Here is a 15346-nt window from a genome sequence, read left to right on the forward strand (position 1 = left end):
CAGCTATACTATAATATGAAATGTGAATATTTTTTTTAGAAAGTTAAAAAAAGAAAAATAACTGGTATTTGTTCTTTAATAAAAAAGGTATATTCATGCTTAGATAACAGCTTCCCCAACTACACATGGATTTTATTCTAAATCCCATTAAGTTCCCAAAGCAACTGGTCATTTGCAGTCATTACAATGTCAACCTGTTGAGGTTTTTGTATAATACTCTTTGTACAAACTGGCTAGACTGCCATTACCATAATTTTTCATAATAACATAGATAAATCACTACTGTGATTTTAAGCTGATAGAAACATTCTCAGAATAAGAAACCCAAACTTATATACTTAAATTTTTCTTCAATTATTGAATTAACTTCTCTAGAATCCAATACAAAATTTCTCTTAGTAATCAAAGTTAAAATGTTATATAACTACAAAAAAGTGTGGTTTTTCTACAATCCCCCCAAAACAGAAGAAAAAAAGATATAAGAATGTGAATAAATTTATAATCTACCAACCCTACCATGTAGTTTTTAAATAAACAAATCGACTAAAGCTACAATATCATATGTCTGTTAAAATAATGAGAGAGAGAGACAGCCCTGAAGCCCCACTGTCCCAAAGGTTGTCTAGTTAAGTCCAAGAAAAGAGGAACATTTGTAAAGTTGAGATTCAGCTCACTCGTCTATCTTCCCCAAATCTAAACCACTGAGAGCCAATCTTTCAGTTTTTCTTTATTATTAATTAGATAATTTTATATTGCATTGTTTTCTGTAACAAAGAGTACAACAGAACAAATTAACATGATAAAATGTAGAAATGTCGAAATGATGCCAATTAGTATAATGGTGGCAAGTTTACCTAATATTCAAAAAATAATTTATAAGCAGGGCTTTTAAGAATTCACATTCTTTTAAGTGAATGTCTTAATCATTCAGTTTATTTCTTGTAAATAAGAACAAGATCAGCCTGTCAACACAAAAAATGTATTCTTTTAAGGCTTTCCAAGATTTCCAGTATCTCATCTTTACCAGAAAGCTTATTTAATGGCAGCCAATTTGCAAACATCAAATTTAAGATTACAGCTTCAGTAAAACAAGAAGAAAGAAATTAAAGTTCACTTCAACTATTTATGTTGGCATAGACTAAAAAGACTACTTAAGAGAAGAATGACACCAAGGGCTCCATTTTGCCATCACTCAAGTGCTGCATGAACCAGTTTTTAATCAAGAGACAGACATAATGAGTCTATCATTAAAGTATGCAAATTCATTACTACTTCTTTGTGAAAGTTTGACATCTTGGCACATATCACATATTTGCAAACTGAGTATGCATTCCACTAAAAGGCCAAACAAAGAAACTAGAATAATTCAGCTTTTTAAGTTTATGTTTTCATGAAACAAGAAAACAGCTAAGAGTATGCTTACAATATAAGACTGCTAAGGTCAATTTAATCATCACTAGATCTGCAAGTTTCCTTCAAAAATCTTTACTGTCTTAGAAACAATCATTCATGACTTAACAGTATAATTGAATGCAAACTAAACCACAAACAAAAGCATCTAAATAGCAGACAATGCCTTATTAACTAACATTAATGGCAATTAAAAGGAAACTTCTATTATTTACAAAGATAATACAATACCCTTCAGTAAATAGTCATTTTGTCCTAGATCCATGGAAAAAGCCCAATGAGAAATGAAATTGTTCAATTTTATACTCTCCTTATAATCAGGAATAAATTTTAATAAACTTAAATTTAATAAATTTAAATTTAATAAACTTAAAAGCATTTTTCAAGAAAAGTTACAGTTTTTCCAATTCTTCATTTTTAAATCATAGCATTTTCTTCTTCTTAAAGCTTTATATTTGATAGCTTTGTAAGAAAATGTATGAATAAAGGTAGTAAATATTAAACGTTTACCAAAAAAATTACTCTGTTCTATTGATGGCAGTGAAGGCTGGAGAGAGAAACTAATGTTTTGGAATTTTTTTAAATACTTAAAAGACAAGTATGACAAATATATGATTAAAGAAAACAACTTTCATCTCTTCTAATACAAACATATTATATAGTTTCTATTCAAATATTCTCATACATCCACACATTTAATATAAAGAGAAATGATAATGAGCTAACTTCTGTTCACTATGTACCAGGCACTGTGCTATGTGCATTACACTTACAGCAATTCTGTAACTAAGTGATCACGCCCAGCAAGTCCATCTGGTAGGTAAAATTGTTAGCCCTATTTAACATAGGTGGGGAGGAGAAACAGGGAGGCACCAAGAAGTTAAAGAATTCAATCACAGCCACACAGTCAGTATAAGAGCTGGGATTCAAACCCAGAGAGTCTGGCTCCATACCAAATTTTGGAATTACTATATTACAGTGTGCATAAAGTATACACAGTAGATGACACAATGCCTGACACCGAGGAGGTATTAATAAACGTGTAACTATTATCATACCACTTATCATTTCTTTACTTACTCTGTGATAATTCTGGATTTCCTTTCAGATTCATCATCTTTGGAATTGAAGGGCCATACACATCCACATCTAACAAACCAATGGCTTTTGACTGTAAGAAAACAGAATTTACCATATTATTCCCACTCTTCATCAAACATAAAGTACACAGCAACAGTAAATCTGACTACAGAAAATTTGCAAAATATTCCAAAATCATATCTTAAATTTTCAAAGCAACACTAAGGTAAAAGAGCATAAATTGCTTAGGGTAAATACTTTTTATTGGTTTATTAATAACTGACTAGAGAAACCCACTGTACATGCTTTATACGTTGTGGTTCAGATCTCCAACATAGTCTCAACTAGACCAAAATCTTTAAGATCTGAGAACTAACAAATCACACACAATTTATTAAAATAATGATTTACAATGGCAAACAAAACCCCAGGAAAATGGAGCATTAACTTTCAGAAAGCCCATCTAACATACCAAAGAATACAAAATGAAAAAAAAAAATCATGGAAACAAGACCATACTAAAAGAAGTGAGAAATTCTGATGTAGATCTGGTACAGAATGCCAACAAGGGTAGTAACAGACATGATACAGAAATAACCTCAAGCCACAGTTGAACACCCAAGGTCTTCTGGAGAATTCATACACTAAAACTGCTCTCTTTGATGACCCATCCAGCTACTCAAAGGCAGAAAATCCAGACTGGTCTCTTCGCTAGCTGTCAGTTTATGGGCAGATTAGCCAAGTAAAGGAAACAAAATTCACTATTCAGAAATGTCTTTTTTTTTTTAAATTTCCTCCTCTTTCTGCTGTGATAGGTTAAGTCAATCTGTTACTCTATTTCCTCATACGGATGCAGACAGAATACTAACTATATGCCTTTGAGTATGTTTCACGAAGACTTATAACTCTCCTCCTTCTCTCCCCATATCCTGGCAAGATAAAACTCTTAACCTCGCAAAAAAACTTTTTAATTAAATAATCTCTCATCATCCATGTTCTCTACTTAGTTACAGGCCACAAAATTACTTTTAAACCTTGCGATCTAGTTCCTATAAATATACAAAATAAAGTATACTCAACATTTATGTCCCTAACTTTATACTCATTCAAATTACACTTGGAAGAAAATCACTTCATGTTCCTGTGTGACTCACAAAAACTAAGGGACTAGGAACTAAAATCTAACTCTACCAAAAAACGTCAGCTTAACATAAAGTAAATGAGAAAATAGGAAGGACACTTTACCTTTAACAGAATGGTAGTATATAAAATTTAGGTGTAATGCATTTAGGTATTAATTTGAAAAAGGGAGGAACATTCAATCAGAAATTCTGACCCATTTTAATTTACTTTTAAACCACAAACAAAAGAATTTAGTTGAATTAAAATATAATTAAATTTACTATGGATAATAAGATTTTCAAATGAGGGGGGTCTAAAACCTTAAGAAATGTGGATAATTGTTAATACTATTATCTAAAAATGTGCTAAAGCTGTAACTATCATCCTCGAATTTTACCTCTTTTCCCTATCTTTTTTCATGACACCTACAAAACAACTACCACAAAATTATAATAAATGCCAGTGAAAACAAAAAATTATCTGAGATTCTTTTCCTTGCTCTCTTACTTATATTAATGTTGGTTTCATAATAATTGGCAAGGATCAGGTCCTAGGTTTCAAACTGATCTAAAAACACCTGTCAAGTAAAATAACTTAGCTTAAGTTTATTTTCATGAAACAAGAAAACAGCTAAGAGGGTGTTTGCAATGTAAGGCTGCTAGAGTCAACTTTTGTTTCACTAGATATATCTTCAAGTTTCCTTCAAAGTGTTAAAGAGAATCTATCATCTATCTGTCCGGTCTTAAAATAAAACCAGGCCTGTCTAATACCTAGAATCATAGTTCAAATCAAAACTGAAGATCTGCCCTAAAATTTTCTGGGGTAGGAATAAATTATATATACCTAGATGGCTATAATATACATTATCACTTAGGAATAACAGGGGTGAGGGAGTCAGATTACACAATTTTAGAGGTTCTCTGTTTCCTAGAGAATGATACTAAGGATAAAAGAGAAATCTTCCATGTGTTAGATTCTCTGCACACTCTCCCTAGGAGTAGTTACTGACTGACCGAAGTTTATTGCCAAAGCTTACATATATCAAAAATGAAACAGAGAAGGTACGAAAATGGGAGGAAGGTAAGAAAGAGGAAGGGAGAGAGGGACAAAGGCAGGGAAGGAAAGAACAGAAAGGACAGGGGAACGTTAATCAGCAATGTTATATTAAGAACTCAGATAAACTAAGCCTCTACAGACAGCTCTGGAGACAAATCAGAATCTCTAAAAACAAACCACCCTAAATCACCTAAATAAACACCTAGACTTTCCCTAATTCTATTTCCCATTGCTTGAATTTCTTCTTGGTACCAGGCTTTCTGCTAAGCATTTTATTTACATTTTTCATTGACTCCTCAGAGCAGCTGTGCAAAGTAATCTCCTTATGGGTGAGAAAGCTGGAAACTAACACTCAAAATGACCTTTTTTTTTTTTTAAGTATTCTCTCTTAGAATGAAAAGAATGGGAAATTAAACACAAAAATACTAACTTCATAAGCCTACACCAGAACTTTAACATGATCTGACTACAAAAGACTTAGATGTAGAACAAGGGTTGGCACACTTTCCCTAAAGAGTCAAAGAGTAAATATTTCAGGCCTTATAAGTCATGTTCCACTACTATTCAATAGTACCATTGCAGCATCAAAGCACAGAAAATATGTAAATGAATGATATGGCTGAGTTCTAATAAAACCTTATTTATAAAAACAGACAGGATTTGGCCCACCAGTCATAGTTTGCCAATACTGATTTAGAAAATAAACTTCTTCTTGACCAAGTTATTCAATTACCCAACCATCTAATTCAGGAAAGCCAAGAGCAGGAAGGCAAAGTCACCTCTTTCACTTTCAGAGAAGTTATCTCAGTAAACATTTATTCCCTTACCCTTAATTAGCTATTTTTTAAAATCAATAAACATACCTTTCAGGCTGTTGCACTGGAACTAAGTTAGCATGTCTTGCTTAGATTTCATATATCATAAATAAAACTGGGGTCCACTAAAGAGAAACGCCACAGCCTATATTAATTAAAGCATATTGTACTTGAAATTGACATGGCTACTGTACCACTAAAATTTCCATAGTTTCAAACAGCAGCTAAAACATTTGAAGTCTAGAAGTCAGTAATGTTCAAAACTGCCAAATGAACTTCATTTGTCATAATTTACTCCATTATTTTTGAATAAGGTCCTATTGTAAGTGTATAAATTAGTATTTCAATTTAAATTTTCAAAACAAATGGTTTTTATACTGTAGGAAAATAAATGAGCAAGGTAGATTATAAATAAATATATGCACTGGGTGTCTAACTAGCTAAGTTTTATGCATCCTTTCCACTTCACTCCTCCTAAAATAATTATTAGCCAAGAAAGCTCCAATTAGGATTTTCCTTATCTTTAATTTCAGCCAGGCACAAAAGAATAATCACTGTAAGAGCCTCACTAAATAAGCAACAGAGAAAATGACTACTGGCAAAAATAACAATAAACGTTCTATTATAAATTATGATTACCCAATCTCTAATGTCATCATAAACTTGACCTAGTATGCTGGCACCCAACATTATACTCTTTTTCTAATTCTTCTGCAGTACTCAATGCCTAGCAGACTGTATAAAACAAGCCAGTTCAAACCCCACAGTACTGTTAAGATTTTTGCATTTGTTTCTTTGTAATTCATAATGCCCTGTGAAAGCTGTAAAAGGTGGCAGAATTCTTCAGAATGACTATACTGTTTCATTACTACTGCATGAAAGCTGCAAATTGAGAGCCTACAAGTCTTACTTTTTTGTGTTGGATTTCAAAGGCACCAACAACAGTTTTGATACTGCTTTGTTCTTCCAACACAATTTATACTGAAGAAGATTGGAAAGCTTCATGACATGTTCCTTTTATTCACAGAGTCTGCTAATAGAACCCATCAAAACAACATTTCAGATGAGTCCCAACCAATTATTTGTAAGTAAACATTCATTTAATACTAAGACCTACCTTAAGGATGTCCTTTCCATAGACATATCCAGTTAAGGATTCCATGATTCCTGCACTTCATAGTCTATTTAATCTTGGACTGGCATTTGGGATTTATTCAGTTTAAGACTTGAATTAAGGCTCTTTCTTTTTCTGCCTGGCTTTAAGTCAAGCTGCCATTCATAAGAATTTCAATGTCTTAGTAGAGAAAAATACGTTTCTAATTCTATTAGCTAAGAATAAATAAGAATCAGATTGTCAGAAGAACTAATGATTAAACAGGTGATAAGAAAAGAATTTCCTACTATTTATCAAAGGATTCTCTAAATATTCAAATTCAGGCAAGAAAGAAAAGGGAACAAAGGCAATATAAAAGAAAAGTTCACCTGGCTGGATGTAGTATAGAGACAAGCTCATGAAAAGTAGGGGAGAATCCCAAATGATAAACTCACTGCTTACAAAAGAGCTGGAAAAGTAGAAATGGAGAAGAAGTAACAGATTTCAAATTAAAAACTATTTTAGAGAAAGAAACCTAAGAGATCATCTTAGTCTTCTGTACACATTTTAGTGATGAAGAAACAGGCCCAGAGATAATGCCAATTGCTGGTCCTAGTAAACAAATCTCTCTCCAACATATCACAAAGCCTAAACTCTAACAATCACCAACCATTCCCTTTTTTATCTCTCTCATCTCATCCTCTACTTTTCACTTGACTCCAGACATACTGCTCTCCTGCAGTGTCTTAAACACACCAGGCACACACCTACCTTAGGACTTTTGCAGTTACTGTTCCTTCAGCCTAGAATGTTTCCCTATGTTTCCACCTGGTTCTCTTCATTACTTCCTTGAAGTCTTGACTCACACATAACCATGTAAGGAGGCCTTAACTTGCCACCCTTTCAAAAATTGCAACTCCTTCATCATTATGCTGGACATTTCCTACTCTTCTTCCCACTTTCTCTTTCTTCTTAGCACCTATAAATATTTAACATACTGCACGTGTACTTATTTATCTTGTTTATTGTATCTCCTTCATTAGAATGTTAATTCCATTAGGGTAAGGACTTTTGTATGTTTTGTTCTACTATACCTAGAACGCAGAACAGGAGGCAGTCATGGAGGTACTCTGTTACCTCCCAAGAAATTCTGAAATTCTAGTTCTGGACTGGGGTCCAACCAGCTGTATTTGTACCACTTCAGGGTATATGACAACCACAGTATGAAAAACAATAATATAGATAATACAGGAAAGAGCAAGATGAAATCTGCTGGTCAGCAGGGTCATGGTAACAGTAATCAACAGTAACACTGATGAGTTGGGTTTGTTTTTTTATTATAAAATAAAAGTTAACATTCTGCCATATTCGTGACTATCAGCTACATAGCGCATGGGACTTACATACACAAAAATTACTCATTGTTTATCTGAAATTCAAATTTTAACTGACCTGGTGTTTACACTTTATTTTTAAATCTACCAGATCTACCCCAGAATACCTTCTCAACAGTGTAGTCTGAATGGTTCAGTTGAAAAACTTAAGTCAGATCATGTCTCCTCAAAACCACTCATTGCTCCCCTCCTTCCCCACTTCACTCACATAAAAGCCACAATCCTTACAACAATTCACAAGACTCCACATAATCTAGACAGTTGCCCACCCTCTGCCTCCTCCTAACCCTGTTAATTTTTCATCCTGTATTATTCCACTCCACTTCTTACTCCAGAAGCCACTTGGTCTTTTTACTATTCTTTGAATAGTAAGCTAGACATGCTCCTACCTGAGCCTTTGAATTGGCTGTTCCTTTTCCCTGACACACACTTTCCTCAGAAGACTAGTCACACAGTGTAGTCTCTCATCTCCTTCCACTCTCTGCTCTAATGTCATATTTTCAAAAGGGCCTACCCTACTTTAAACAGAAACTCACCCTCACCCTCAAGCACCTCCCCTTCCCCTTATTCTATTACTTTCTAATATACTATTAACTTACTTTTGATGTTTATTATTTATTGTAAACTCTGTAAGGGTACAGATATTAAGTAATGTTAATTAATATTAATACCTATTAATACTGGATATTAAAACAGTAAGCATTAAATATTTGTTGAATGAATGAAATGATAAAAATGAACAAACCTCCATTTGTTCCTCTAGAATATCAGGATTGGTTACTTAATGACCCCTAAGGTACATCCTTAAGCTTTATTATTCTATGGCTTTATGAAATTCCCTCCCCTAATACTTCTATACTAACATTTAAGTTATAGAATTCAAAAACAAATAAAGTATTAAAGTTTAAAAATGTTCTGGTGTTAAAGGGTCATAAATTTCTTTACAATCTATTCCTAACCTCCATTTTTCCCTAAAAAAATCCAATGTCATCTTCATTTTTCTATTGATCTCACCTCCAGAAAAATACAACTTTATGTAAGAAAATCTAGTGTAAAGAATGGCAACAGTAAGTTACTGCAATTAAAAAATTACAAGTACTCTACCTAAATATTTGAAAACTAAAGCTATAACATGCTATAAAAGGGCTTGTTAAGAAGAGGGCAATTTTCACCCTACTCCAAGCAATTTACAGATTCAATGCAATCCCATCAAAATACCAATGGCATTTTTCAATGAACTAGAGCAAAGAATCCTAAAATTTATATGGAACCACAGAAGATCCCAAATATCAAAGCAATCTTGAGAAAGAAGAACAAACTGGGGGCATCACACTCCCTGGTTTCAAGCTACAATACAAAGCTACAGTGATATAAACAGTATGGTACTGGCATGAAAACAGATACACAGAACAATGGAACAGGTAGAGAGCCCAGATATAAACCCCTGCATACATGCTCAATTAACATATGAAAAAAGAGGTAAAAATACACAACGAGGAAAAGACAGTCTCTTCAACAAATGGCATTGGAGAACTGGATAGCTACATGCTAAAGAATGAAACTAGATCACTGTCTTACACCATACACAACAGTAATCTCTATATATGGATTAAAGACTTAAATATAAGACATGAAACCATAATACTCTTAGAAGAAAACATAGGCAGGAATCTCAAGAACATCAACATGAGAAATTTTTTCTGGATAAGTCTCCTTGGGCAAGGGAAACAAAAGCAAAAATAAACAAGTGAGACTAAAACTAAAAAGCTTCTGTTCATCAAAGGAAACCAACAAAATGGGAAGGCAACCTACTGTATGAGAGAATATATTTGTAAATGATATGTCCAATAAGAGGCTCATATCCACAATATATAGAGACCTCATACAACTCAACACCAAAATAACCCAGATAACCTGATTTAAAAATGGGCAGACAGAATACCTGAACAGATATTTTTCCAGAGAGGACATATATATGGCCAACAGGCACATGAAAAGATGCTCCACAGCACTAACCATATGGGAAATACAAATCAAAATCACAGTGAGATATCACTTCCCACCAGTCAGAATGGCCATTATAAAGACAAGAAATAAAAAGTGTTGGCAAGGATGTGGAGAAAAGGGAACCCTTCCACACTGTTGTTAGAAATGTAAATTGGTGAAGCCACTATGGAAAGCAGTATGGGGGTTCCTCAAAACACTAAAATTAGGAATACCATTCAACCCAGTAATTCCACTTCTGGAATTTACCAAAAGAAAACAAAATCACTAATTACAGAAAATATATATACACCCCTATGTTTACTGTCACATTATTTACAATAGCCAAAATATGGAAATAATATCCATCCATAGACATCCATCGATAGATGAATGGATAAAGATGATGTGGTACATATACACAATGGAAAATTACTCAGCCATAAAAAAGAAGGAAATCTTTCCATCTCTGACAATATGGATGGACCTAGACAGTATCATGCTAAGTTAAACAAGTCAGATAGAGAAATACAAATACGACCATGATTTCACTTATATGTGAAATATAAAAAAACAAACAAAATAAATAAATAGGCCCATAAATACTGACAACAGACTCTTGGTTACCCTGGGTGTGGAGAGGGTATAAACAGGGATTAAAGAAGTACAAACTTCAATTATAAAATAGATTAATCATAGTAATGGAAGTACAACAAAGAATATAACCAATAACTCTGTAATATCTTGGTATGGTTAACAGGGGAACTATACTTACTATGGTGAGCATTTATTAATGTACATAATTACCGAGTCACTGTATTGTACATCTGAAACCAATAAAACATTGTATATTAACTATATTCCAATAAAAAAAAGAGGGCAATTTTTAAACCTGCACACTAGCAAGATTAGGTTTAATAGGATTTCATATACAGAAAGGCTGCACAGGAGTTTTGGTGTTGTTTTTTTTCCCCTTTCCAGAGCAACGTAAGCAACATCTTCTTTTACAAGCAAATTCCCTTAAGTCCCTCATTTTCATATATTGAGTAAGAGGGAAAGTAAATTAGGGGTAAAACAAAGAAAAAAAAAACCCTTAAATCCTTGGCTTGTATCATTAAAGAAAAAAAATGTAAGTATTAATGCCCTTAGTAAATAGTTTTCAAATACAGAGAAAAATCAGAAAGCCTTCTATCAACATGATAATGCAGAAAGTGCAGAAAAGGATATTTCTAGGAACCCCTAAAAATAATAGTTATCTTATTTGTGACATTAACCAGCCACTTTTTTGCCACCATCTAAGCCAATGGACGTAGAGCCCTAAGCAAATAAGAACATTTCCCAAACAAGATAAAGTACTGACTGCAGCAAAAGCACTGAAAACCAACATCAATTCCTTCAAAATGTCCTTAACAATACTGCAAAGCAGGGAGCATTACAATTCTGATAGGAGCTCTTTCAAAGAGGAGCAATGCAGCAGTCACAGGAATTAGATGTGAAGAGAGCACCTGATCCACCCTCCAGACTCAAAGCCACAGGAGCCAAGCAGCTAGTTCTGAAATCCATGCCTTCATGTCCTCTGCTCTCTTCCTCCCCAGAACCTTTCCAACATGGCCCTGATGAGGATTAAAGACCCTCCTCTTTCCTTAAGAACTGATGGGGAGAAATAATATACTGAGAAAAAAATTAAGAGAGAAAAGGTGAACTGATCAGAGCCAAGTTAGCAGGGAGGAGGAAGAATAATTAAGAAAAGACAGATTGTTCTGTGCAAAAGACTACTTTTTGGAAAGAATCAGATCATGAAATTCAAAGGATGTGCAACAATTTTGTCACCAATATGATATAAATGAAGTGAAAACTAAGGAAGAGTATACTAAATGTAAAAGAGGGTAACTGTTCTAACTCAAAATCAGATACAGCAACTTTCATGAACAAAGTGAGAGAATGAATTACTGGCAGCAAGCTGCCCTTTACCAAAAGAAATTTAAAAGGTAGGCCAAAGGTGTTGAGAAAGAAACACCCAGCCAACAGCTTCCCTAGAGCTATCCAAAACAAAACTTTTACTGCTTGTAATTGCAAGTCTCATAACATGTTGTACATAAAATTTTCTACCTAAAGCTGTAAGGAAAATAGAAAGGAAAAGCAGTTTGGGGCTTTTTACCTATCTGAAGATTATCTTATAAAACAGTTATTTTTTCATCTTATTGCATTACATGAATGTGGTGTGTGTGTTTGTGTGCTTATGGAAAAGAAAGAGCAAGTAAGGAAAAATCTCTTACAGAAGACTGACTTTAGAATCTAGTTTAACATACTTCCAGCCCTCTATTACACAATTAAAAAATAAACAAACACTGCCATATCTTTCATTTTAATATCTGATGTTAAGTTCCTTATTCAGTACATTGAATTATTCTTATAAAAGATACCATAGAGGTAGACACACATCTCAGTTAATTTAATACCATTAATATACATTAGTGGCTATCCATTAGCAAGCGTAACTATTGATATTTTCTACATGTATGAACCTTGAGGATTTAGATAATCTACTTAACCATAGATGGTATCCAGATAATGAGTGATATAAAAAATTGTATTATATTCAAATATATACAAAACTATACAATTAAAGTTCAATGAAAAAGCCTTAAGATACTTTTATGACCATCACCTACAAAATGTTATAAAAATATCATTACCTGAATCCAGTGTGGATAAAATGAAGGTTCCTGTGGCCAGGATTCTCACCTGGCCCTGGTTGACTAGCTCACTACACATGTGTGGGCAATACGTTGTTACTGACTCTATATAAAGAGCCCTGCCCAGTGCTCTGCATGACACGGTGGCATGGCTGCGAGGCTGCACGCAAGCAGAGCAGAGGCTGACGTGGTGACAACACCGAGGACAGAGGCCCAGAGGACAGCTATGCAGGTAGAGAGGCCCAGAGGCAGAGACCAGCTTGCTGCACACAGACTCACTCTGAGTGAACAGGATTTTAGTGACTGACCTGCCACAATGGAAATAAAGTTAGGTATAACCCTTTCACCCCAAGAACATTCTACTGTCATTTCTTTGGTCACACTGATCCATAGTGAACTTGTCTGGGGCAGAAACCCATTGGCAAGACAATTGCTAACAGTCATATAGTACTATTTGGCAGGCAACTCCTAGGCACTTTACATAATAGCTTATTTAATCCTCACAACAACCTTTTGAGGTACTTGTCTAATAATCTTCCATGAAGAAACCAAGGCACAACAAGATCAGTAATTTGCCTGAAGTCAGGCAGCTGTCAGTGCAGAACCTTGGGACAGGAACTAAGGCAGCATGCCTTCAGAGTCCACAGGTACCCACTGAAACATGCTGCCTCTCTCCAAAGAGACAAATAAAGTCAAATTCCTAACACAAAGTACTCAATGTTAGTGCCTTTTCTTCCTTCCATCAAGACCTCTTTATGCACTGAAACAACCAAAATAACCATTCACTTTCAACAGGTAGTTATTTACCACACAAGACAACCATCCAAAATAACATTCTAATTATTTAACCCAGGCAACTACATAAACTTTGAGAATAATAAATAATAATAAAATGATCCTTAATGTGCACTTTTACTTCTATCTGAATTGATAATATTTTTTGTTTTTCATTTAATAAGAACAAGAACCATGTCCATCTTAAGATTTTATATGAGACCACTGTGAAAAATAGCTTCTACTATATATTAAGTAATACATTTCACAGAAATTAGGTTTAGGGTTTTTGGTGCACTGCCAATTTTTAAGGTATATAGATACACAGAACAGCCAAAAATGCACTGAAGAAAATAAAGGCTCATATAGTCAAGCCTAGAAGATATTTGCTAGGCCGAAAAGAAATCAGCTATTGATTACAATGGGTACTAAGCAACAGACAAGCAATCTGTTATAGTTGTTCCTTTATTTTCCTTTTGTTGTAGCTATATAGCCATCTGTGTTTCTTTAAAATCAAATGTGCAGTACTTACTACAGGCTGACACTCATATAAATAGCCAGTTTCTGAAATCTTCTATCTACCAGGTATTATGCTAGACACAGTTCATATATATTTCTGTATTTCACAACAGCTCTATAAAATAGCTACTATTCTTGTTATTATTTCACAGATGAGGGAACTGAGCTCTGAGAGGTCAGATGCCTTGTCCAAGCTCAAACATGGTTAATAAATGAAGAGTTGGGATTCAAATCCAGATTTGCCTGAAACGGAAGTCCACGCTTTTCCTACCAAATATACCCAACTTTGCCGAGTATAAGAATCACCCGGGGAGCTTGTTAACTTGACAGCCAAATCCCAGACCTAAAAATATCAATTCCCAGAAATTCTGATTTATTTAACAAGTTCCCCAGGTAATTCTTATGCAGCAAGCTGGTACTGGTCCTAGGAGTAGCACTTAAAAATCACCATGCTACCTCCAGGTGTCTCCTCCATGTTCCATTCAGTTACTGACTAGAAAGTGAAATTACAGGGTCTCCAGTATCAAGTTTTAAAGTCAGTAAAGGTTATTAATAGAGTAAGGATTCAATTCAGTTTTAAATTGGGAAATACATTTTGGTAAATGGCACCACCATCTTTTCATTCACTACCAAAACCTGGAGACCTCTTTAATTCCCCCCTCCCTTCTAATCTGTCCCTGTCCCTTCCTTTGTCTTTAACTATTTACAGAAGATATCAGCATCTGCAAATACTACTGGTTGCTACCCCACGAAAACCTCTTCCTCTTCATAGGCAGAGCTCACATCCCATTATTAAGGTGAAAAATGTCAGATTCCCCACTTTCCCAGCCTCCCTTGCAGCTAAGTCACAGTAATGTGATTCAATCCTAGTCAGTGAAGCTAAAGAATGCCTGGTCAAAGATTTCTTCTCTAACAAAAAACAATAAGACAGCACATCCTTTTCCTTCCTCTTTGTGATCAAGTGAGATAGCCATCCCATCACCATAAGGTTAAGCCAAGAGAAATGCAGAAATGCCACCTCAGAGCCCTGTAACTTCCAGATTTCTTGTCATATGAAATAGTAAATCTTTATTTTTAAGCCAATTTTAGTTGGTAAGTCAGTTCTCACTCTGGCTGTGGCAGCATCCCGTACCTCCAAATCTCTAATTTGTTCTTCACCATCACTACAAATCTTACCTTTGAAAAGCACAGATTTTTATCATGAACTGTACACCGGCAGAAATTTTTCTAATGTTCCCCACAGATGATAGAACAAAATCCAAACTCCTTTATGTACCACATGCATCCAATCTGTCTTTAGTTGGATTCCCCACAAGCCCTCGTCCCAACTTACCATACACTATAGCCACACACATTACCTTATAATTTCCTACTACCATTAACTGCTCACAGTTCCTTCAACTT

At 34.5% G+C, this 15346-nt stretch overlaps 1 protein-coding gene across 9 annotated transcripts in view; it reads right to left on the reverse strand.

Annotated features, from left to right (window-relative positions):
- Positions 1-15346, reverse strand: part of NUBPL (NUBP iron-sulfur cluster assembly factor, mitochondrial) — a 259893-nt gene that overhangs the window by 211821 nt on the left and 32726 nt on the right. For all 9 annotated transcript variants that reach the window (XM_073211389.1, XM_073211392.1, XM_036999438.2 and 6 more), the window contains exon 4: positions 2491-2581. In XM_073211389.1, the coding sequence (XP_073067490.1) occupies positions 2491-2581 (91 nt within the window). The remainder of the gene's footprint in view (positions 1-2490; positions 2582-15346) is intronic.

The sequence above is a fragment of the Manis javanica genome, chromosome 8 (assembly GCF_040802235.1).
Source record: "Manis javanica isolate MJ-LG chromosome 8, MJ_LKY, whole genome shotgun sequence".
Classification (NCBI taxonomy): domain Eukaryota; kingdom Metazoa; phylum Chordata; class Mammalia; order Pholidota; family Manidae; genus Manis; species Manis javanica.